General features: G+C 41.8%; 2 protein-coding genes across 2 annotated transcripts; one reads left to right on the top strand and one right to left on the bottom strand.

Annotated features, from left to right (window-relative positions):
• Positions 1-4,261: 4,261 nt before the first annotated feature.
• fga (fibrinogen alpha chain) lies at positions 4,262-10,203 on the top strand. Its single transcript, XM_061913712.1, has 8 exons — positions 4,262-4,421; positions 4,484-4,588; positions 4,648-4,831; positions 4,912-5,057; positions 5,130-5,228; positions 5,299-5,460; positions 8,774-9,341; positions 9,527-10,203. Exons 1-8 carry the CDS (start codon positions 4,374-4,376, stop codon positions 10,141-10,143), a joined length of 1,929 nt encoding a protein of 642 aa, XP_061769696.1. The 5' UTR covers positions 4,262-4,373; the 3' UTR covers positions 10,144-10,203.
• Positions 10,204-16,515: 6,312 nt separating this feature from the next.
• On the bottom strand, positions 16,516-18,991 carry fgb (fibrinogen beta chain). The gene is made up of 13 exons (XM_061913709.1): positions 18,868-18,991; positions 18,762-18,794; positions 18,590-18,693; positions 18,355-18,457; positions 18,215-18,283; positions 18,028-18,142; positions 17,858-17,964; positions 17,682-17,796; positions 17,501-17,620; positions 17,312-17,434; positions 17,153-17,247; positions 16,905-17,095; positions 16,516-16,828 (listed from the first exon to the last, which is right to left on the bottom strand). The coding sequence occupies exons 1-13, from the start codon at positions 18,955-18,957 to the stop codon at positions 16,597-16,599; spliced, it is 1,497 nt and encodes a 498-aa protein (XP_061769693.1). The 5' UTR covers positions 18,958-18,991; the 3' UTR covers positions 16,516-16,596.
• Between the last annotated feature and the right edge of the window lie 451 nt (positions 18,992-19,442).

Here is a 19,442-nt window from a genome sequence, read left to right as displayed (position 1 = left end):
CGCACACGGAAAAATAAACCATGCAGGGGCCATTTTGATATTTTTCATTTCGAAACCATGACAAAATATACGGATTTTTTTATTTTTACTTTTAAGGCTCCCGGGCACCATAAAGGGTCTCAGTCAGATTAAATGTTAAAAACAAGTCAAATTATATTTTTCTTTTAATTTAATGTTTACACTAAATCTCTATATCAACTTCAGGTGGATATAAAGTAAAAAAAAAAAAAAAAAGCCTTTTCTGTCAAAGACAACTTTGTTTTTTATAGTAAAACTTAAATATGCAGTATTTCCCCCACCGCCCAAAACGTACAAAAAGCAATGTTTGATGTGAGGTAATAGGAGCCCTAAAAAAATCAATAATGCAAGACACCATCGTTTTTAATTAATTATTATTTTTGAGTAATAACAGAGAAAAGATAAATAAAATCCCACTAAATATTTTTGGGATCCAAATGGTCCCCCACTCATGAATTGATACATTTTTCAATCAATAAATCAATCAATGTTTACTTATATAGCCCTAAATCACTAGTGTCTCAAAGGGCTGCACAAACCACAACACAAACCACTACGACATCCTCGGTAGGCCCACATAAGGACAAGGAAAACTCACACCCAGTGGGACGTCGGTGACAATGATGACTATGAGAACCTTGGAGAGGACCACATATGTGGATCCAACACAGCAGCCGATACAAATTATTATTATTATTATTTTATATATATATATATATATATATATATATACTGTATATAAAAAATGGGTATTTCTGTCATTCCGTCGTACATTTTTTTTCCTTTACAGAAGGTTTTTTGTAGAGAATAATGATGAAAAAAACACTTAATTGAACAGTTTAAAAGAGGAGAAAACAGGAAAAAAAATGAAAATTTAATTTTGAAACATAGTTTATCTTCAATTTTGACTCTTTAAAATTCAAAATTCAACCGAAAAAAATTAAGAGAAAAACTAGCTAATTTGAATCTTTCTGAAAAAATAAAAAAAAGAATTTATGAGCATCATTAGTAATTTTTCCTGATTAAGATTATTTTTTAGAATTTTGATGTCATGTTTTAAATAGGTTGAAATCCAATCTGCACTTTGTTAGAATATATAACAAATTGGACCAAGCTATATTTCTAACAAAGACAAATCATTATTTCTATTAGATTTTCCAGAACAAAAATTTTAAAAGAAATTCAAAGGACTTGGAAATAAGATTTAAATTTGATTCTACAGATTTTCTAGATTTGCCAGAATAATTTTTTTGAATGTTAATCATAATAAGGTTGAAGAAATATTTCACAAATATTATTCGTTGAAAAAACAGAACCTAAAATGAAGAATTAAATAAAAATTTATTTATTATTCATTACAATAAAAAAAAAATATTTCAACATTGATTTAAATTATCAGGAAAGAAGAGGAAATAATTTAAAAGGTAAAAAGGTATATGTGTATAAAAATCCTGGAATCATTTTTAAGGTTGTATTTTTTCTCTAAAATTGTCTTTCTGAAAGTTATAAGAAGCAAAGTAAAAAAGAATAAATTAATTTATTCAAACAAGTAAAAACCAAGTCTTTAAAATATTTTCTTGGATTTTCAAATTCTATTTGAGTTTTGTGTCTCTTAGAATTAAAAATGTCGAGCAAAGCGAGACCAGCTTGCTAGTAAATAAATAAAATGTAAAAAATAGAGGCAGCTCACTGGTAAGTGCTGCTATTTGAGCTATTTTTAGAAAAGGCCAGCGGGCGACTCATCTGGTCCTTACGGCAGGGGCGTCACTAGACCTAATACTGTACTGGGGCACAAATAATTTATGTGAGCGTGCAAAGCGCGCAAGTAAAAACATTTTTAGAACTTATTTGTCATAAAAAAATACATAAATAGTGCTTTAAACTATGAAATCATATCAGATTATGTTGTATGGATCTTTGATTAACCACCTGAAATTAACTAATGCATTTGACCTACTAGTGCACTTTTTTTACTCCAGACTTCTAAACTGCTACTGGTAAAAGCAAAAAGGAAGAGCAATGAATATTTTTGAAATATATATTGCAGTAATCATCTGCAAATTTAACATCTACAAAAGTAAAACAAAAAATAAAGCACCCCTACATCTCTGAGTTCTTTTATATTATTTAATTTCCATTTATGGCAATGTGGCTAATCCTATTTCAGATACACAAAACTATAAAATATACACAAAACAATAAAGCCACAGTAGTAGAATAAATGAACAACTGTTGTGTGTCTGTTCAGGGAATCATTTTCTGAGAAGTAAACTGTAACGTCTCCTTTTCATTTTTGCAAAGTGGTCAATCACTCTGGACAGACATGGAAATATTACAGTAACTGTTATACAGTTGACCAGGGGTTCCCAACTGCTGGGTCGTGACATAAAAGTGGATTGTGTGTCATTTTCAGTGAGTCGCAGTCAGATATGTGCATGAAAAAAAAAAGTTTAGGGAGAAAAAAATCAAATTGTGGCAACAAAAACAGATATTTTTAGCCATTTTTCTTGTGACTTTTAGTGAGTATTTTAGCAAAAGGCAAACCGACTAACAAGTTGGAGGAGGACTCAGGACAGACATGGAAATATATATTTTTTTAAATCTAAATGGGGCAACAAAACCCGATATTTTCAGCCATCTTTCTGAAAACAAATACAGAAATGTTACAATTTTTTCTGGAAACAAAACCAGATGCTTTGGCTGTAGCCATTTTTCTGGTGACAAAACAAGATTATTTTAGTCAAAGTCACACCCATTAACAAGACAAGTCTACTATGCTATCTTTTGTGAAATAAACTTGAATGATTTAAAAATTTGGCTCACGACTTGATGATATGGAAAAATGTTTTTCTTCCTGAAGATAAGCCATTTGAGAAGCACTCAACTCACACATGCTTACTCCAAATCATCATTGATGCAGAACCAGCAGACAATAACCAACATTATGTTTCATGTTCGTTGGAAATTCCCCCGACAGCTCGTACAGCAAATTAATATGTTTGTCTTCATACAAGGAATAACGTTAGCTAACTTAGCATCAACTTAAGACAATGATGTTGCCTAGCTAGCTAGGACTTCACTTACGTCTCTCATTCCTGCTGCTTCTTCTCTGCTGCGGGCGAATAACTTTCTTAAATCCAGTTTGAGTCAAATCAAAATCAAAATAATGTAATTCACAAATTGTTGTTGGCTAACGTTACCTTCCTCTATCAGTGATTCTCATCCTCTCGCTCTCTCTCTCTCTCTCTCTCTCTCTCTCTCTCTCTCTCTCTCTCTCTCTCTCAATCGAAGTCTCGATCCACACGTGAATAAATTACCATATTAATTAGCCATGTGCTCATTGTTACGTGGAGTGAATACATCCATTTCCATCCATTTCCTACCGCTTATTCCCTTTTGGGGTCGCGGGGGGCGCTGGCGCCTATCACAGCTACAATCGGGCGGAAGGAGCAATCAATTACCATACTAAGTAGTATGTGCGCTGTTGTCTATGTTATGTAGACTTAAAACTCTGAAGTGTTTTTTTTTTATTGGTGAAATTTTTACTGGGGCACTGCAGATCAACAGTGGGGCACGTGCCCCAGTGAAATCTGTCTGGCGACGCCCCTGCCTTACGGGCTACCTAGTGCCCGCGGGCACCGCGTTGGTGACCCCTGCCTTACGACATTTTAGTGGGAAAAAGTTTTGGAAGACTTCAGCTCCAGAATTCTTCTGTTTGAGATTGTGAATGTGAGTGTGAATGTTGTCTGTGTTGGCCCTGTGATGAGGGGGCGACTTGTCCAGAGTGTATTCCGCCTTCCACCCGAATGCAGCTGAGATAGGCTCCATAACCCTCCGCACCCCCAAAAGGGACAAGCGGTAAAAAATGGATGGAATCGATGGATGGTCGTTACTGCCACAAGTGGTGGGAAAGTGTATTACAACTAAGTAGCGCTGCGGCCCATACAGACCTCAGCTAGGAAACAGATATTTTTGGGCGGCTCTCTCGTAGGCGCTCTGGGCCCTATAGTTAAGAATCACTGAGGCCCCTTAATGACGTCACCAGGCTGCCTCAAGTAGTGCACAATGCTCATGTTCCAAAATGTGTAACAATGTGTTTGCGTGACTAATAAACTGGATTTCAATGTGGGGGTGTGCGTCCCGGCAGGGATGTTGCAATGTTGCAATGTTGAAAAGGTCACATGACTCCACGGCCTCACATTTACCGTCAGTGTCCCCAGGACAGGCCGGCGTGTGTTGATGTTTGAGTTCAAAGTGCAGGTTGGCGCCCCATCAGCCAGCCGGGTTTACTCAACTCCGCAGGACTTGAAAAGCAACGACCTCCTCCTCCGACGGAACATTCAACAACGATCAAGATGGAAAGAGTCAGCTTGCTGGTGTTCGTATGCGCCGCCGCCTCATTGGTGAGTACCGGTCTTTCTGTACATACATCTTCTGTTCTCACTTATGACAAGACCCTATTCAGGCTAGCGCGCTGGACCCCAGAGGAACACGGCCCATGGAGCCAAGTACCCGCTCCGACAAGTGCGCCACCCAGAAGGAGTGGCCGTTCTGCACTGACGACGACTGGGTACGCTAAGCTCACATGCGTAATATCGGCCTTTTGAGCAAACCTATTTCTTTCACCAGGGTCCCAAGTGCCCGTCGGGCTGCAGGATCCAAGGACTGATGGACTACCGAGACCACAGCCTGCTGAAGAAGATCGAGAAGATCCGCAGCCTGCTGGAGAACAACCAACAAAGGCAGAGGTCAGCGGATCAAGTGACGAAGCAGACATACGAATACCTGAAGGAAAGACTGAACCTCAACACCGGTCAGTCCCCTTACACCTTGTCCCCTGCTGTCCAGCACTTGGTGGTGCCACTCATCACCTGATATGTCCTCTTCCCACAGGTCACGACGGCCGCTACTACGACTTGGCGCAGAACCTTCGCCAGAGGATCGGGGACATGAAGGTGAAGATCGACAGGCAGCTCAGGGTGCTAGCGGCACTCAGGGATCGGGTCGCTGACCAGGCCGCCGCCATGCAGATGTTAGAGGTGAGCATGATTGCGCAATACCATAACTAAAACCAGGAAGCAGGTTTGAGGGTTTCGGCCTCCTCCCGCCAGGTGGACATCGACATCAAGCTGCGATCTTGCAAAGGTTCCTGTAAAACTTACTCCGAGTACCAGGTGGACCGCGACAGCTACGTGACGCTGGACAAACAGGTCAGCCGGCTTCTGAGGAACAGAGACAACAGCAACATCGCATTCTTTTTTGAAAATGTGCCTTCCCCAGGTCAACCAACTTCAGTCGCAAGAGTTGCAGCGCGTCGATTCCGTGAGAACGCTGAAAGTGTTGAAGAGCACGGAGCTGCACAACATACTTCAGGATAACGTGTTCAAGTCCAAAGACCTCGGGGACCACAGTGGACAGCAGAGACAAGACATGTTCCGTGAGGTCAGAATGTGCCTTGCTAGCTATCTGTAATCTGAAGCTATTATGCCACTAACATGTAGGCTTCAGAGCACTCACATTACGCATTCAGGCTATCACGCAGCTACATATAGCATTTAAACACTACTCGCTATTATGTTGCCACCATGTTGCAATCAGAACAATAATGTAATAATTAGGCATTAGCATGTGGCTAACATGTAGCATTCGGAGCACTAACATAGAATTTAGGCATTAAAAAATGTGGCTAACATGTAGCATTCAGAGCAATAAAATAATATTTAGACATTAGCATGTGGGTAACATGTAACATTTAGAGCTCTAACGTAGTATTCAGGCGTTAGCCTGTGGTTAAAATGTAGCATTTAGAGCACTAACATAGTATTTAGGCATTAGATTGTGGTTAAAATGTAGCATTTAGAGCTTTAATGTAGTATTTAGGTGTTAGCATGTGGTTAAAATGTAGCATTTAGAGCACTAACCTAGTATTTAGGCATTAGAATGTGGTTAAAATTGAGCATTTAGAGCAATAATGTAGAATTTAGGTGGTATCATGCGGTTGAAATGTAGCATTTAGAGCACTAATAGGCATTAGAATGTGGTTAAAATTCAGCATTTAGAGAACTAATGTAAAATTTAGACATTAGCATGTGGTTAAAATGTAGCATTTAGAGCACTAATATAGTATTTAGGCATTAGAATGTTGTTAAAATTTAGCATTTAGAGCACTAATGTAGTATTTAGGCGTTAGCATGTGGTTAAAATGTAGCATTTAGAGCACTAACCTAGTATTTAGGCATTAGAATGTTGTTCAAATGCAGACTTTAGAGCACTAATGTAGTATTTAGACGTTAGCATGTGGTTAAAATGTAGTATTTAGAGCACTAATATAGTATTTAGGCATTAGAATGTGGTTAAAATTCAGCATTTAGAGCACTAATGCAGTATTTAGGCATTAGCATGTGCTTAAAATGTAGCATTTAGAGCACTAATGTAGTATTTAGGCATTAGCATGTGCTTAAAATGTAGCATTTAGAGCACTTATGTAGTATTTAGGCATTAGCATGTGCTTAAAATGTAGCATTTAGAGCACTAACGTAGTATTTAGGCATTAGAATGTGGTTAAAATGTAGCATTTTAAGCACTAATATATCATTAGGCATTAGAATGTGGTTAAAATGTAGCTTTTAAAGCTCTAATGTAGTATTTAGGCATTAGCATGCGGTTAAAATGTAGCATTTAAAGCACTAATATATCATTAAGGCATTAGAATGTGGTTAAAATGTAGCGTTTAAAGCTCTAATGTAGTATTTAGGCATTAGCATGCGGTTATAATGTAGCATTTAGAGCACTACTGTAGGATTTAGGCATTACAATGTGGTTAAAAGTCAGCATTTAGAGCATTAATGTAGTATTTAGGCGTTAGCATGTGGTTAAAATGGAGCATTTAGAGCACTAACCTAATATTTAGGCATTAGAATGTTGTTAAAATGCAGACTTTAGAGCACTAATGTAGTATTTAGGCATTAGCATGTGCTTAAAATGTAGCATTTAGAGCACTTATGTAGTATTTAGGCATTAGCATGTGCTTAAAATGTAGCATTTAGAGCACTAACGTAGTATTTAGGCATTAGAATGTGGTTAAAATGTAGCATTTTAAGCACTAATATATCATTAGGCATTAGAATGTGGTTAAAATGTAGCTTTTAAAGCTCTAATGTAGTATTTAGGCATTAGCATGCGGTTAAAATGTAGCATTTAAAGCACTAATATATCATTAAGGCATTAGAATGTGGTTAAAATGTAGCTTTTAAAGCTCTAATGTAGTATTTAGGCATTAGCATGCGGTTATAATGTAGCATTTAGAGCACTACTGTAGGATTTAGGCATTACAATGTGGTTAAAAGTCAGCATTTAGAGCATTAATGTAGTATTTAGGCGTTAGCATGTGGTTAAAATGGAGCATTTAGAGCACTAACCTAATATTTAGGCATTAGAATGTTGTTAAAATGCAGACTTTAGAGCACTAATGTAGTATTTAGACATTAGCATGTGGTTAAAATGTAGTATTTAGAGCACTAATATAGTATTTAGGCATTAGAATGTGGTTAAAATTCAGCATTTAGAGCACTAATGTAGTATTTAGGCATTAGCATGTGCTTATAATGTAGCATTTAGAGCACTAATGTAGTATTTAGGCATTAGAATGTGGTTAAAATATAGCATTTTAAGCACTAATATATCATTAGGCATTAGAATGTGGTTAAAATGTAGCTTTTAAAGCTCTAATGTAGTATTTAGGCATTAGCATTTGGTTAAAATGTAGCATTTAAATCACTAATATCATTAAGGCATTAGAATGTGGTTAAATGTAGCTTTTAAAGCTCTAATGTAGTGTTTAGGCATTAGCATGCGGTTAAAATGTAGCATTTAGAGCACTACTGTAGTACTTAGGCATTACAATGTGGTTAAAATTCAGCATTTAGCGCACTAATGTAGTATTTAGACATTAGCACGTGGTTAAAATTCAGCATTTAGAGCACTAACATAGTATTTAGGCATTAGATTGTGGTTAAAATGTAGCATTTAGAGCACTAACATAGTATTTAGGCATTACAATGTGGTTAAAATTCAGCATTTAGCGCACTAATGTAGTATTTAGACATTAGCACGTGGTTAAAATTCAGCATTTAAAGCACTAACATAGTATTTTGGCATTAGATTGTGGTTAAAATGTAGCATTTAGAGCACTAACGTAGTATTTAGGCATTAGAATGTGGTTAAAATATAGCAATTCAAGCACTAATATAGTATTAAGGCATTAGAATGTGGTTAAAATGTAGCATTTAAAGCTCTAATGTAGTATTTAGGCATTAGTATGTGGTTAAAATGTAGCATTTAGAGCACTAATGTAGTATTTAGGCATTAGTATGTGCTTAAAATGTAGCATTTAGAGCACTAACATAGTATTTAGGCGTTAGAATGTAGTTAAAATGCTTATTTAGAGCCCTAGTGTAGTATTTAGGCATTAGCATGTGGCTAACACATAGCTTTCAGAGAACTAACATACTACTTAGGCATTAGAATGTGGTTAACGAAAAGCATTTGGAGCACTAACATAATATTTAGGCTGTCAGCATGTGACTAACATGTCGCATTCAGAGCACTAACTTGGTTTTTAAGCTTCTAGCATGTCGATAACATCTAGTATTCAGTGTACAAACTTTGAGCATTCAGATGGAGGGCCTTTAGCTAACATATCGCATTAACATGTAGCTGTCAGATGTGTATACTCATCTCGATCCCCACTTGTCAGGTAAAAACTCTCCAGTTGACACTGGAGGAGGAAGGTTCCAGCTCCTACCCGGCAACCATCTCCAAAGTTCCAAGTACTTCGTCCTCCTCCTCTGGTTCCTCCACTGGCTCCTCCACGACGTCAAAGTCCATAACTGAGCTCGTAGGAAGCAGCAATGGTGACTTTGGGACGACGTTTGGTGGCGGTGGTGTGGACAAGGTGTATCACACCACGACCGACACAAGCCGCTGCGTTAAGACCGTCAAGCGCACCACGGTGATGACTGCGGACGGCCCAGTGGAAAAAGTAGTGGAGACAACTGAGGACGGCTGTCACGACATCAAGGGAGGGCTGGACTCCTTCTTCCCCGGTGTAAGCCACGCCTCCTCCACCATCAAGACCGTTCATATGGGCGGGGCCAAAGATGGCCACTCGAGCGTCAAAATGAGCACGTCACCCCTGTTCCCAGATGTGGGCTATGACCTGGGAAAGTTCTTTGGTGACCACACGGAAGACGACGTTCCTGACGTGGATGCTCGCAGCGTAAAGACCACACACGTTGCACGCCAAAGTGATTACACAGGAAAAGGTACCGCCACCTCTGATCTGGAATAGCACCGCCCACCTGTGCCCGCGCCAGCATTGGCATTAGCATTAGTATTAGATTGCCAGCTATACCAGCAAAAGTAGAAAGTGATTATGTTTAGCTTTGTTAGCGTCGTGTTGAATTTCCTGGAAATAAATGTGGACTGTGAAACAACTGATGTGTTGCAGATTGTGTCGAAATCTTCCACAAGCACACCCAGGGGGAAACCAGCGGCGTGTTTAACGTCAAACCTGCCGCTGCCGCCGCCACTGTGGCAGTCTACTGCCAGCAGGAGGGGCTGATGCCGGGCTGGTTGTTAGTCCAGCAGCGAGAGAGCGGTGGGCTCAACTTCAACCGAACTTGGGACGAGTACCGCCGCGGCTTTGGCGGTGTGGACGCACAGGGGAGGGGGGAGGTATGGCTGGGCAACCAAAACCTCCACTTGTTGACCAATCAGGGTGAGAACCTGCTGAGGGTGGAGCTGCAGGACGAGGATGGCGGCGTGACCAGTGCGGAATACGTTGTGAGCGTGGGTCCCGAGGAGGAGGGTTACCGCTTAAGCCTTTCTGGCTACAGTGGTGATGCCGGCGACGCATTGACGGCCGCTCACCACGGGGCGAAGTTCAGCACATGGGACACGGACAACGACAGCACGGCGCTAAATTGTGCAGCAACACGTGGCGGCGGCTGGTGGTACGACCAGTGCCAGTCGGCCAACCTCAACGCCATTTACCAAGGGGGCGTGGTGTGGTCCAATCGCAGCCTCAAGAGAGTACGCATGTTTGTTCGACCTGCAACCTTCTGATGTCACCATCTCCTTTCGTTTCCAGAACTTTCTGCACTGATGTCAATAAAGTCATGTTCACCTAAATTACTGTGTTGTGTGTGTTTGTGTGTGTGTGTGTGTGTGTGTGTGTGTGTGTGTGTGTGTGTGTGTGTGTGTGTGTGTGTGTGTGTGTGTGTGTGTGTGCGCGCGCGTGTGTGTGTGTGTGGAGGGGGGGGGGGGGGGTATATGGCCGACTCACAGAAATTATTACCATGTGTGTGTACTGTCAAATCTACCTCGCGACAGCGGTCGGTCCTCACAACTACCGAAGTATTTTTTTTTACTTTGGGTGTTTTGCTTTCTGGAGTGAGGTTGCAACTCTCTACTCCCATCTAGTGTTGGATGTATTTTTTTTTATCATTCTAGCTATAGTGGAAAGGGGGGTCCTCACAACCGACTGACCAAACGTGGGTCCACACAAAGTAGGCAAAACATGCATGTGTATGTGTGTGTTCTTGTAATTCTACCCTTCTTGAAACATCAACAAGGAAAAGTGCTGTCCATATGAGGACCAGTGAACATGTTTGGACATCAAGCATGGTCCCAATATGGAAAACCATTGCATCTAATAGAGAATGTCTCATTTGCACCCCTGCTGGTGAAATCTATCAAAATGAGGATGGTCCCAAAAATCAATCAATCAATCAATGTTTACTTATATAGCCCTAAATCACTAGTGTCTCAAAGGGCTGCACAAACCACAACACAATATATATGTATATAAAAGGAGGGATTTTTCAAATGGACTGTGTGTCGGTTTTAAAAGTGCACCCCTCTGGCCAACATATGAAATAACAAATGTGTGTAAAAATTTAAATTCGTCCCCTTTTAGCCAAAATGTATTTAAAAAAAAATCTATAAATAGTAAATAGAGACGTATTGTAATAACTTGAAGTATACAACGAAGATTAAAAAACAATTAAAAACAAAAAATTACCCAAGAAATAAATTAACTAAAAACTTTTTCTCACAATGTGTCAACTTTTTTGTTTATAAAATTGGGAACTATTTCTCATATTCTTTCTGTTTCTGTAATATTGCAATATTTTCTCGTAAAATTATAACTTTTTTAATGTAAAATTATTAGTTATTAATGCAAAATTCTGACTCATCACAACATTGTCAATTTTTTTTGTTGTTCTTGTAAAATTGTGACATTTTGTGTGTAAAATTATGATTTTTGTCGTGATTTTGCCAAGCAAAATTACGATTATTATTACAATGTTGCCAAAATGTTTAAGTTTTGTTATAAAATTGTGACTGTTACTGAGTGAAATTCCAATGTTTATCACAATATTGCACCAATGTTCCGTTTTTCTTGTAAAATTTTGACTCACGTTGGGTAAAATGACGACTTTTATTACAATACTGCCGAAGTTCAAAGTTTTTCTTGTGAAATTGTGACCTTTTTTTGTGAAATTCGAACTCATTTTTCACAAAAAGTTTTTTCTATTTGCATAGTATGTATATGTTTTTAAAGTTGTCAATGCAAATGTTTATATATCTGGAAAGAGTGGTCCTAAAGAGGTAGGGCATTTTTCGGAAGTCCTAAAAAGGCAAAAAAATTTGTGTGCGTGTGTGTACAGGAAGGTCAAGGGTTGATAAACACGAGTGCTTTGCGGGACAAAGTCAACAAACACGGTGTCCTTGGACATAACTACCACAGTATGCTCCCTTTAGGCCTTAAAAAGTTGCACAATTACGCAGAGTCTAGCAGCGCAGCATTCCCATACTGGACTTTAGTGCGTCACTGCGCACCTTCATCCACGATGAAGATTTTGGATGGAGCAACCCTCAAATGTTCAAATCTGTCACTCTGCTATTCTCCCATCGATTTATGTACTTTAATTCTGACACACCATTGACGCTGGAGTAAGTCCAACGCCCCTGGAAAGTGAAACATTATATTGCATTTGAGGTTTTGGATGTATACTACACGTGATAAAATGATAAAAGAATCTTTCAGAAAACTATCAGATCTATTCTGATCACTTCAAATGAGACACCTGCCAGCATCCATTGAAATGTTTCAACTATCAAGAATCCAAATGCACATCGTTTAAATTGGACATCCTGTTTGGGCACTCTTGTTTAATGATGACTTTGGCTGCACTGTCATTGAACTTTGACTGTATCGCAATGTAGCTGATTATAGGTAAGAAGAGTTCAGGACATCCCACTCATGTTCAGCTGTGAGTAGCTCGAGATCAGGGACGTCCAACTGGTTTTCATTGAGGGCCACGTGGACGTTATGGCTGCCATCAGAAGGCCGCCTGTAACAGTGAATAATGTATGAATTTGCCTCTGGATTTCATGATTAATTAATACATTGTCTTAAGTAGACTCTCAATTTTACAGTAAAAACTTAACATTTACAAAATTTTGGTAAAAAAAAACATAGTTTTTTTTTTCTTACAACATTTCACATTTTACCACTTTTTTTAAATTATTTGGGTTTAAGGGAAAAGCTGGCATCTTCGTTGCCAGGATTTTACTAATAAATTGTCATTGTTTTTTTTACAACATTACATTGTGAATGGAAAAACAGGACAAGTTATTTTTTTTTTATTCTGGCAACTTAGCTGCCAGTTTTTCTACCGTAAAAACAAACTTTTTTTTCCATTCACAGTAATAGATTTTACAGTCAAAAACTGGCAGCTCAGTCAAAAGAATTTTTAACGCAAAATGTTTTTATTTCTTTTCAATTTACAGTGACATACTCTAAAAATAGTGCACAATTTGTTGTCATTTTTATTAATTTGGTGGTTAGTTTGCTGTAAAGTTAAGTATTTTTATTTAGACAAAGACATGTTTGGACAGTACGATAATATACTGCAATATTTATTGCAATATTGGATACGATTAAAGTTGAACAGGTATGCAATTTCAAGCAGTACATAATATTTTCTCTATTCAAACTGAAAAAATCTATTACATTTTGTGAGACAATATCGAGTACTTTATTGACACAGGTGTTTGCGGGTCAGATAAAATGATGTGGCCCCCGGGCCTTGAGTTTGACACCTGTGCTCTAAATAATTTACACCAGTGTTTTTTAACTCTCAATTGGCCACTAACGCCCCCTAGAGGAGCACCAAAAAATATATGTTTTGTTCCTGTAATCTGTTCTCAAATGTAATACACCTTTTCACCACTTGTGGCAGTAATGACAATATCAAACCAGAGTCATGTACTGTATAAAGAGAATATGGCATGTGTCTGGATCATAATCGCCAACCCTCCCGGAATTCAGCGCCTCTCCCGAAAACCTACCGGAAGAAATTTTCTCCCGAAATTCACGCCCCCTCCAGCTCCATGCGGACATGAGTGGGGACAGCCTGTTTTCACGTCCGCTTTCCTGTTATATAAAGAGCTTGCCTGCCCAATCACGTTACAACATCTACGGATTTTAATAAAAAACTGCACACACAAGGAGACAAAGCAGAAGAACGAGGAAGTTACAGCCATGGCGACGCCGTCTGTAATAGAGTGATTCTATGCTGTCTGTTGCTATCTCCTGGTGAATGTTGGCTGCAGCATTATGGGGTTGCTTTTTGATTGGCCACTGATTTACGTGGTGTTGCGCACCTAACGGCAAGTGACTCTCGCCAGTAAGCAAATGGCAGAAAAAAGGTTACTCAAATAGTGAAAGGTAAGTGTTGTTGTTTTTTTTTTTAGTAACCAGCAAGAACAGTACAGTTAGTAGAACAACAGTGTTTTTATCACTGTGTATTTCTTATATATATATATATATATATATATATATATATATATATATATATATATATATATACATATATATATATATATATATATATATATATATATACATATATATATATATATATATATATATATATATACATATATATATATATATATATATATATATATATGTATATATATATATATATATATATATATATATATATATATATATATATATATATATGTGTAGGTGTGGGAAAAAAATCACAAGACTACTTCATCTCTACAGATCTGTTTCATGAGGGGTTCCCTCCCTCAATCATCAGGAGATTTTAATGGAAGCATTCACATACAATGGTTTATATAGAGCACAGAGTGGGTGGGTACAGGCAGGCGTAGGGTGTAGTGATTGGCTCATGTGTTACCTAGGAGGTGTTTCCGTCTGTGGCGGCATGTTGAAATGATTTCACTGCGCTTGTTGAGGGATGATAGATCTGGATGGTATATAATAAACAGTTTCTCTTTTAAGCATAGGTTGCAACTTTTATTACCACTGTTGTAAGGTGTGCTGGATGCAAGAATTTGCCATGTTATTGAATATTCAACATTATTGTCTTTGAGGTTCCAAATGTGTTTGCTGAGTTCTGTAGAATTCTGCAAAGTCTGGTTTCTAAAGGAGGCGTTGTGATTATTCCATCTTGTTTTGAACGCTCCTTCGGTTAATCCTACGTATGTGTCGGATGTGTTAATGTCCTTGCGTGTTACCTTTGCTTGGTAAACGACTGATGTCTGTAAGCACCTTCCGTTGAGAGGGCAATCAGGTTTCTTGCGACAGTTACATTCATTATTGGTTTCAGAGTCGTTTGGTCTGGGGGTGGGCAGTCCTTTTGCAATTGCTTTGTTGTGGTTTGAAATGATTTGTTGCATGTTATTCATACAGCTGTAGCTCAATTTAATGTTGTTCTTGTTGAATATTTTTCTTAGGGTGTTGCCTTTGGGGAAGTGTTTGTCAATCAGAGTGAGGAACTTGCGGCCGATGTTGGTTGAGATGTCTTTGCTGAATGGGGGATTGTACCAGATGATGTTGTTTCGTTTTCTGCTCTTTTTTGGTTGGTTTCCTGGAGTGGGTTCATAGGTGAGGGTGAAGTTGTATCTGCTTTCATCAAGTGCTTTCTGGTACGGGGGGGTTGCTTGGTCGAATTCAGCTTTGCTGGATGACAGCATCGATAGCCTTTTATTAATTCCGGTAGGTATTCTTTTCGTGGTGGTGGGTGGGTGGTTGCTGTCATGGTGCACGTATTGGAGTGTTGTGTTGGGTTTCGTGAATGGTTGGTAGCTGTTATTTCTCAGGTTGAAAGTGACGTCGAGGAAGTTGACGGTTTGCTTGTTGGCTTCAATCGTGATCCGTAGGCCGTTTTCTTTGAAGATTTGGCATATGTTGGGAGTTTCCTCCTCTCCCAGCTTGCTAGCCTCAACCTGAACCTTGGTATTTACCGTGATGACGGACTGGCAGTGTGCCGCGCCTCGCCAAGGAGCAGCGAGAACACCAAGAGTCTCCCTCGTGACATGTTCAAAGTTCTCCCGGAGGTGTGAATTGAAACTCTCTCTGACAGGAGACTCTGCCAGACGTTCCCAGCAGACCCTCACAATGCGCTTGGGCCTGCCAGGTCTGTCCGGCATCCTCCCCCCACCATCGCAGCCAACTCACCACCAGGTGGTGATCGGTAGAAAGCTCCGCCCCTCTCTTCACCCGAGTGTCCAAAACATGAGGCCGCAAATCCGATGACACAACTACAAAGTCGATCATGGAATTGCGGCCTAGGGTGTCCTGGTGCCAAGTGCACATATGGACACCCTTATGTTTGAACATGGTGTTTGTTATGGACAATCCGTGACGAGCACAAAAGTCCAATAACAAAACACCACTCGGGTTTAGATCCGGGCGACCATTCTTCCCAATCACGCCTCTCCAGGTTTCACTGTCGTTGCCAACATGAGCGTTGAAGTCCCCCAGTAGAACAAGGGAATCACCCGGAGGAGCACTTTCCAGTACTCCCTCGAGTGTACCCAAAAAGGGTGGGTATTCTGAACTGCTGTTTGGTGCGTAAGCACAAACAACAGTCAGGACCCGTCCCCCCACCCGAAGGCGAAGGGAAGCTACGCTCTCGTCCACTGGGTTGAACTCAAACGTGCAGGCTTTGAGCCGGGGGGCAACGAGAATTGCCACCCCAGCCCGTCGCCTCTCACTGCCGGCAACGCCAGAGTGGAAGAGGGTCCAGTGAGGTGACGTTCCACGTCCCAAGAGCTAGCCTCTGTAGCCGAGGATCGGACCGCCAAGTGTCCTGCCTTCGGCTGCCGCCCAGCTCACAATGCACCCGACCTCTATGGCCCCTCCTATGAGTGGTGAGCCCATTGGAGGACTGCCGAGATTGCCTTTTCAAATTGAAATTGTTATCTTTTTATGGATGTCAATGACATTCACGAGTGTGAAACTCCATGTTTCATGATTTTCTCTCTGAAACCGTTTTAAATCAACCAATAGTGTAGGTTGGACTCAGTTTGTTCAAACGTCCTATCTGGAATACCCTCCAGGTCTAAGGTCAACATTTGTGTGTGTTGTTGTTTTTAATAACTAAAAGGAAGTTGATTGACAAGTGGACGTGTTTTTTATTTTTCTTCCATGTCCCGCGTTCACATTGTCGTCTCGGTGTGTGACGAGTGCGGTCACGACTGGGCGAAGTAAGGGCGGATCTTCATGCTGATGGTTTTGAGCGAGTACCAGCTGCCCATCCAGTTCATCCACACCACACCGTCGTCTGTGCCGTGTTTGGCCATCTGGCGGGTGTATGCTCCGCCTATGTAGTATCGTCCATTGGGATTAGCCGAGTGGCAACGGTTGTACCACCAGCCGCCTCCGTCTTCCTTGGAGCACTGCTTGGAGGGGTCGCCGGGGTTCCTGGGAGGAGAGGAGCAGAAGATAGGCAGTTTGACAGGAATTCGGTTATTTGAACATAATTTGTAACCACACCCACCAGTTATCGTTGTCTCGGTCATACGTGCTGAACATGGCGCCGTTGTGCCGGGTCATGGTGCGGTTTTCCCCCGACAGCGCCTGCGCCCCATCCATGAGACAGTTCCCGGCGTTGCCGGAGTACGAGTCCACCGCTAGCACGTAGTTGGACGACTCGGACTGCACGGTGAACTGGTGATACTGAGCGTGGACCTAAACGCAACACTCGTGCTAAACATGGTAAAGGGAGCCAGGTGTGGTCACGCTCACCTTGGCCCCTGTCCAGTCCTCCATCTCCACAAGAAGCTCGGTGGGGCCCATCTTGGTCAGCTGACTGATGTGCTCATTGCCCAGCCAGTATTCACCTGTCACATGACAGACCGTGAGCACGCCCTAGTGCCACTGAGAGAACAAAGCAAAAAAACTGACCTGGGGTGTTGCAGTGACCCTTGCCCACGTCAAGCGCAATGTTCCCGAAGCCGCGTCGATACTCGTCCCAACGTCGGCCGAAGTCCACACTGCCGTCCAGTCTGTTCTGGATGAGGAGCCAACCTGAGAGACCATGTTAGTGTTTGTCAGCGTTCCTCACCACACTTCTCATGGACCCTCCTCACCCACCTCCGTTCTGGGTGGTCTGGTCACAGAAGACCCTGTACGGCGGGAAGAAGTTGTCTGGTTGGATTAGGTACATCTGCGAGTCTTTTCCTCCACGGCGGTATATGTCCTCACAATCCTTTCCTGCATCACACAGGAGGTCATTCAGACCGGGGGAAGAGTGAGCGTGTCTCTCTGCACTCACCAGTCACCACAGGGATGGGACAGGTGGTCTGGCACGGCTCCTTGCACTCCTCCCTTTGGGTCTGGATGGCCTTCTCCAGCTTCTGGATCTTCTGGCGGATCTTGTCCACGACGCCCTGCAAAGCAAAACGTTTGAGGACCACGACAACGTTGGTCTTCCTCTAACACCTGACCCACCTGCAGCACTCGAATGGAGGAGGGGAAGATCGTGTCCACGGTCTCCTTGATAAAGGCGTGCTGCTCCTCCACCCGCCCCGAGAACTCACTCACAACCCGATCGTTGCCTGCGGGTACAGGACGCACAGGTGAGGACCGTCGCTGGGCAACGAGGCAATGACGATTCGCACCTGTAATTATTCGCTGGCGTTCCCTTAACGAGGTAGACATGGCGGTGGCGTAGTTATAGATAGTGTTGGACGAGTGCAACAGCTGGTCCACTTGAGGCTTCATCTCGTTTATGCTCTGTTACAAACAGGAAGTTGGTCGAGAGAGCGCTCGGAGGCTCCACCCACTACAAAGTTAGTGTGGACGTACCACCATGACGCTCCTCTCTTGCTTGACCAACGCCGTCTTCAGCTCGCAGCCGTTTGGACACAGCACGCCCTAACGAAAGGTTCAAGGGTCACTTGGTTCCGAGACACATCGATGAAATGAAGAAAGTCAAGAAAACGTACTAATTCCTCAAAGCCGTACGAGCATCCTCCCGACTCCGGGTGCGACTTCTTCTCTTCTACTTCGTGTCCTTTGGGAGGTTCGGTGGTGGGGCGTCCGCGGTACCTGCTCAAAAGCCCAGTCACCATCAGTGTGTGTGTGTGTGTGTGTGTGTGTGTGTGTGTGTGTGTGTGTGTGTGTGTGTGTGTGTGTGTGTGTGTGTGTGTGTGTGTGTGTGTGTGTGTGTGCGAGACAGACCTGCTGCCGCCACTAATAGGTGGCGGAGAATAGCTGTTGGGTCTGTAGGAGTCCCGGCCTCGGGTCAATGGGCGATGGCCGCGGGCACCCGGCCCGGTTTCAGTCTGTGGACAGACAAGAAGAGGATGCTGAGAACTTGTTTTTTACTTAGTCGACGAGGAGACGGACGTACTGTTGTGTTGGTCTTCGACGGGCTCTGTGCATCCTGTACGCAAAAACACTAACAGTCAGCAGCCATCTTGAACACGCGCTCTACAGAATCCGACCTGTTCACCTACCTCCTCAAAGTCGTCGTAGTCCAGGTCGTCCTGAGGAACGACGGCGCTCACACACAGGAAGAGCAGCAGTAGCGAGGTCTTCGTCTTCATCTCGGCTTTTCCCGCCCAAGACGGTGGGAAAGACTTTATAAGCTGGCCGACTCCGCCCCTTTTTTCCTATTGGTGGATTGGGCAGGTCGACGGCCGGGCGGACGCAGACTCGGCAAACAAATGACTAACAACTGATGGTCCACTGTCAGGAATCGTTGGGACATTGGAGTCCAAAAGGACACTTGACAAATTTGTCAGCTGACCTGTGATGGATGATTTGATTTGATTTGTGCGTCATGTAAAGCAGAGTAATGTCTTGTACTGACTTAATGACAACAATGCTACTTCATACTAATTACTGCTAACATGACTAAATCTTGACTTTGTTACTCATGCTGATATTTGGACACCAAGTGAATTTATATCCATCCATCCATCCATCTTTTTCTACCGCTTATTCCCTTTGGGGTTGCGGGGGGCGCTGGTGCCTATCTCAGCTACAATCGGGCGGAAGGCGGGGTACACCCTGAAAGAAACTTTATTAA

The sequence above is a fragment of the Nerophis ophidion genome, linkage group LG10 (assembly GCF_033978795.1).
Source record: "Nerophis ophidion isolate RoL-2023_Sa linkage group LG10, RoL_Noph_v1.0, whole genome shotgun sequence".
NCBI classification, from domain to species: domain Eukaryota; kingdom Metazoa; phylum Chordata; class Actinopteri; order Syngnathiformes; family Syngnathidae; genus Nerophis; species Nerophis ophidion.
Note: the sequence above shows the minus strand (reverse complement) of the source record. Positions and strands in the feature narration are given on the sequence as shown.

What these genes read in the sequence shown, in the direction of transcription:
- fgb (XM_061913709.1), bottom strand. Translation starts at nt 18,957, where the DNA reads ATGAAGACGAAGACCTCGCTACTGCTGCTCTTCCTGTGTGTGAGCGCC. An exon ending in TCCCATCCCTGTGGTGACTG is followed by an intron (nt 17,621 to 17,681) that starts GTGAGTGCAGAG and finishes TGTGTGATGCAG; the next exon opens with GAAAGGATTGTGAGGACATA. An exon ending in AGGACTGGACAGGGGCCAAG is followed by an intron (nt 17,096 to 17,152) that starts GTGAGCGTGACC and finishes TGTTGCGTTTAG; the next exon opens with GTCCACGCTCAGTATCACCA.
- fga (XM_061913712.1), top strand. Translation starts at nt 4,374, where the DNA reads ATGGAAAGAGTCAGCTTGCTGGTGTTCGTATGCGCCGCCGCCTCATTG. An exon ending in TCTGCACTGACGACGACTGG is followed by an intron (nt 4,589 to 4,647) that starts GTACGCTAAGCT and finishes TTCTTTCACCAG; the next exon opens with GGTCCCAAGTGCCCGTCGGG. An exon ending in AAGACTGAACCTCAACACCG is followed by an intron (nt 4,832 to 4,911) that starts GTCAGTCCCCTT and finishes CTCTTCCCACAG; the next exon opens with GTCACGACGGCCGCTACTAC.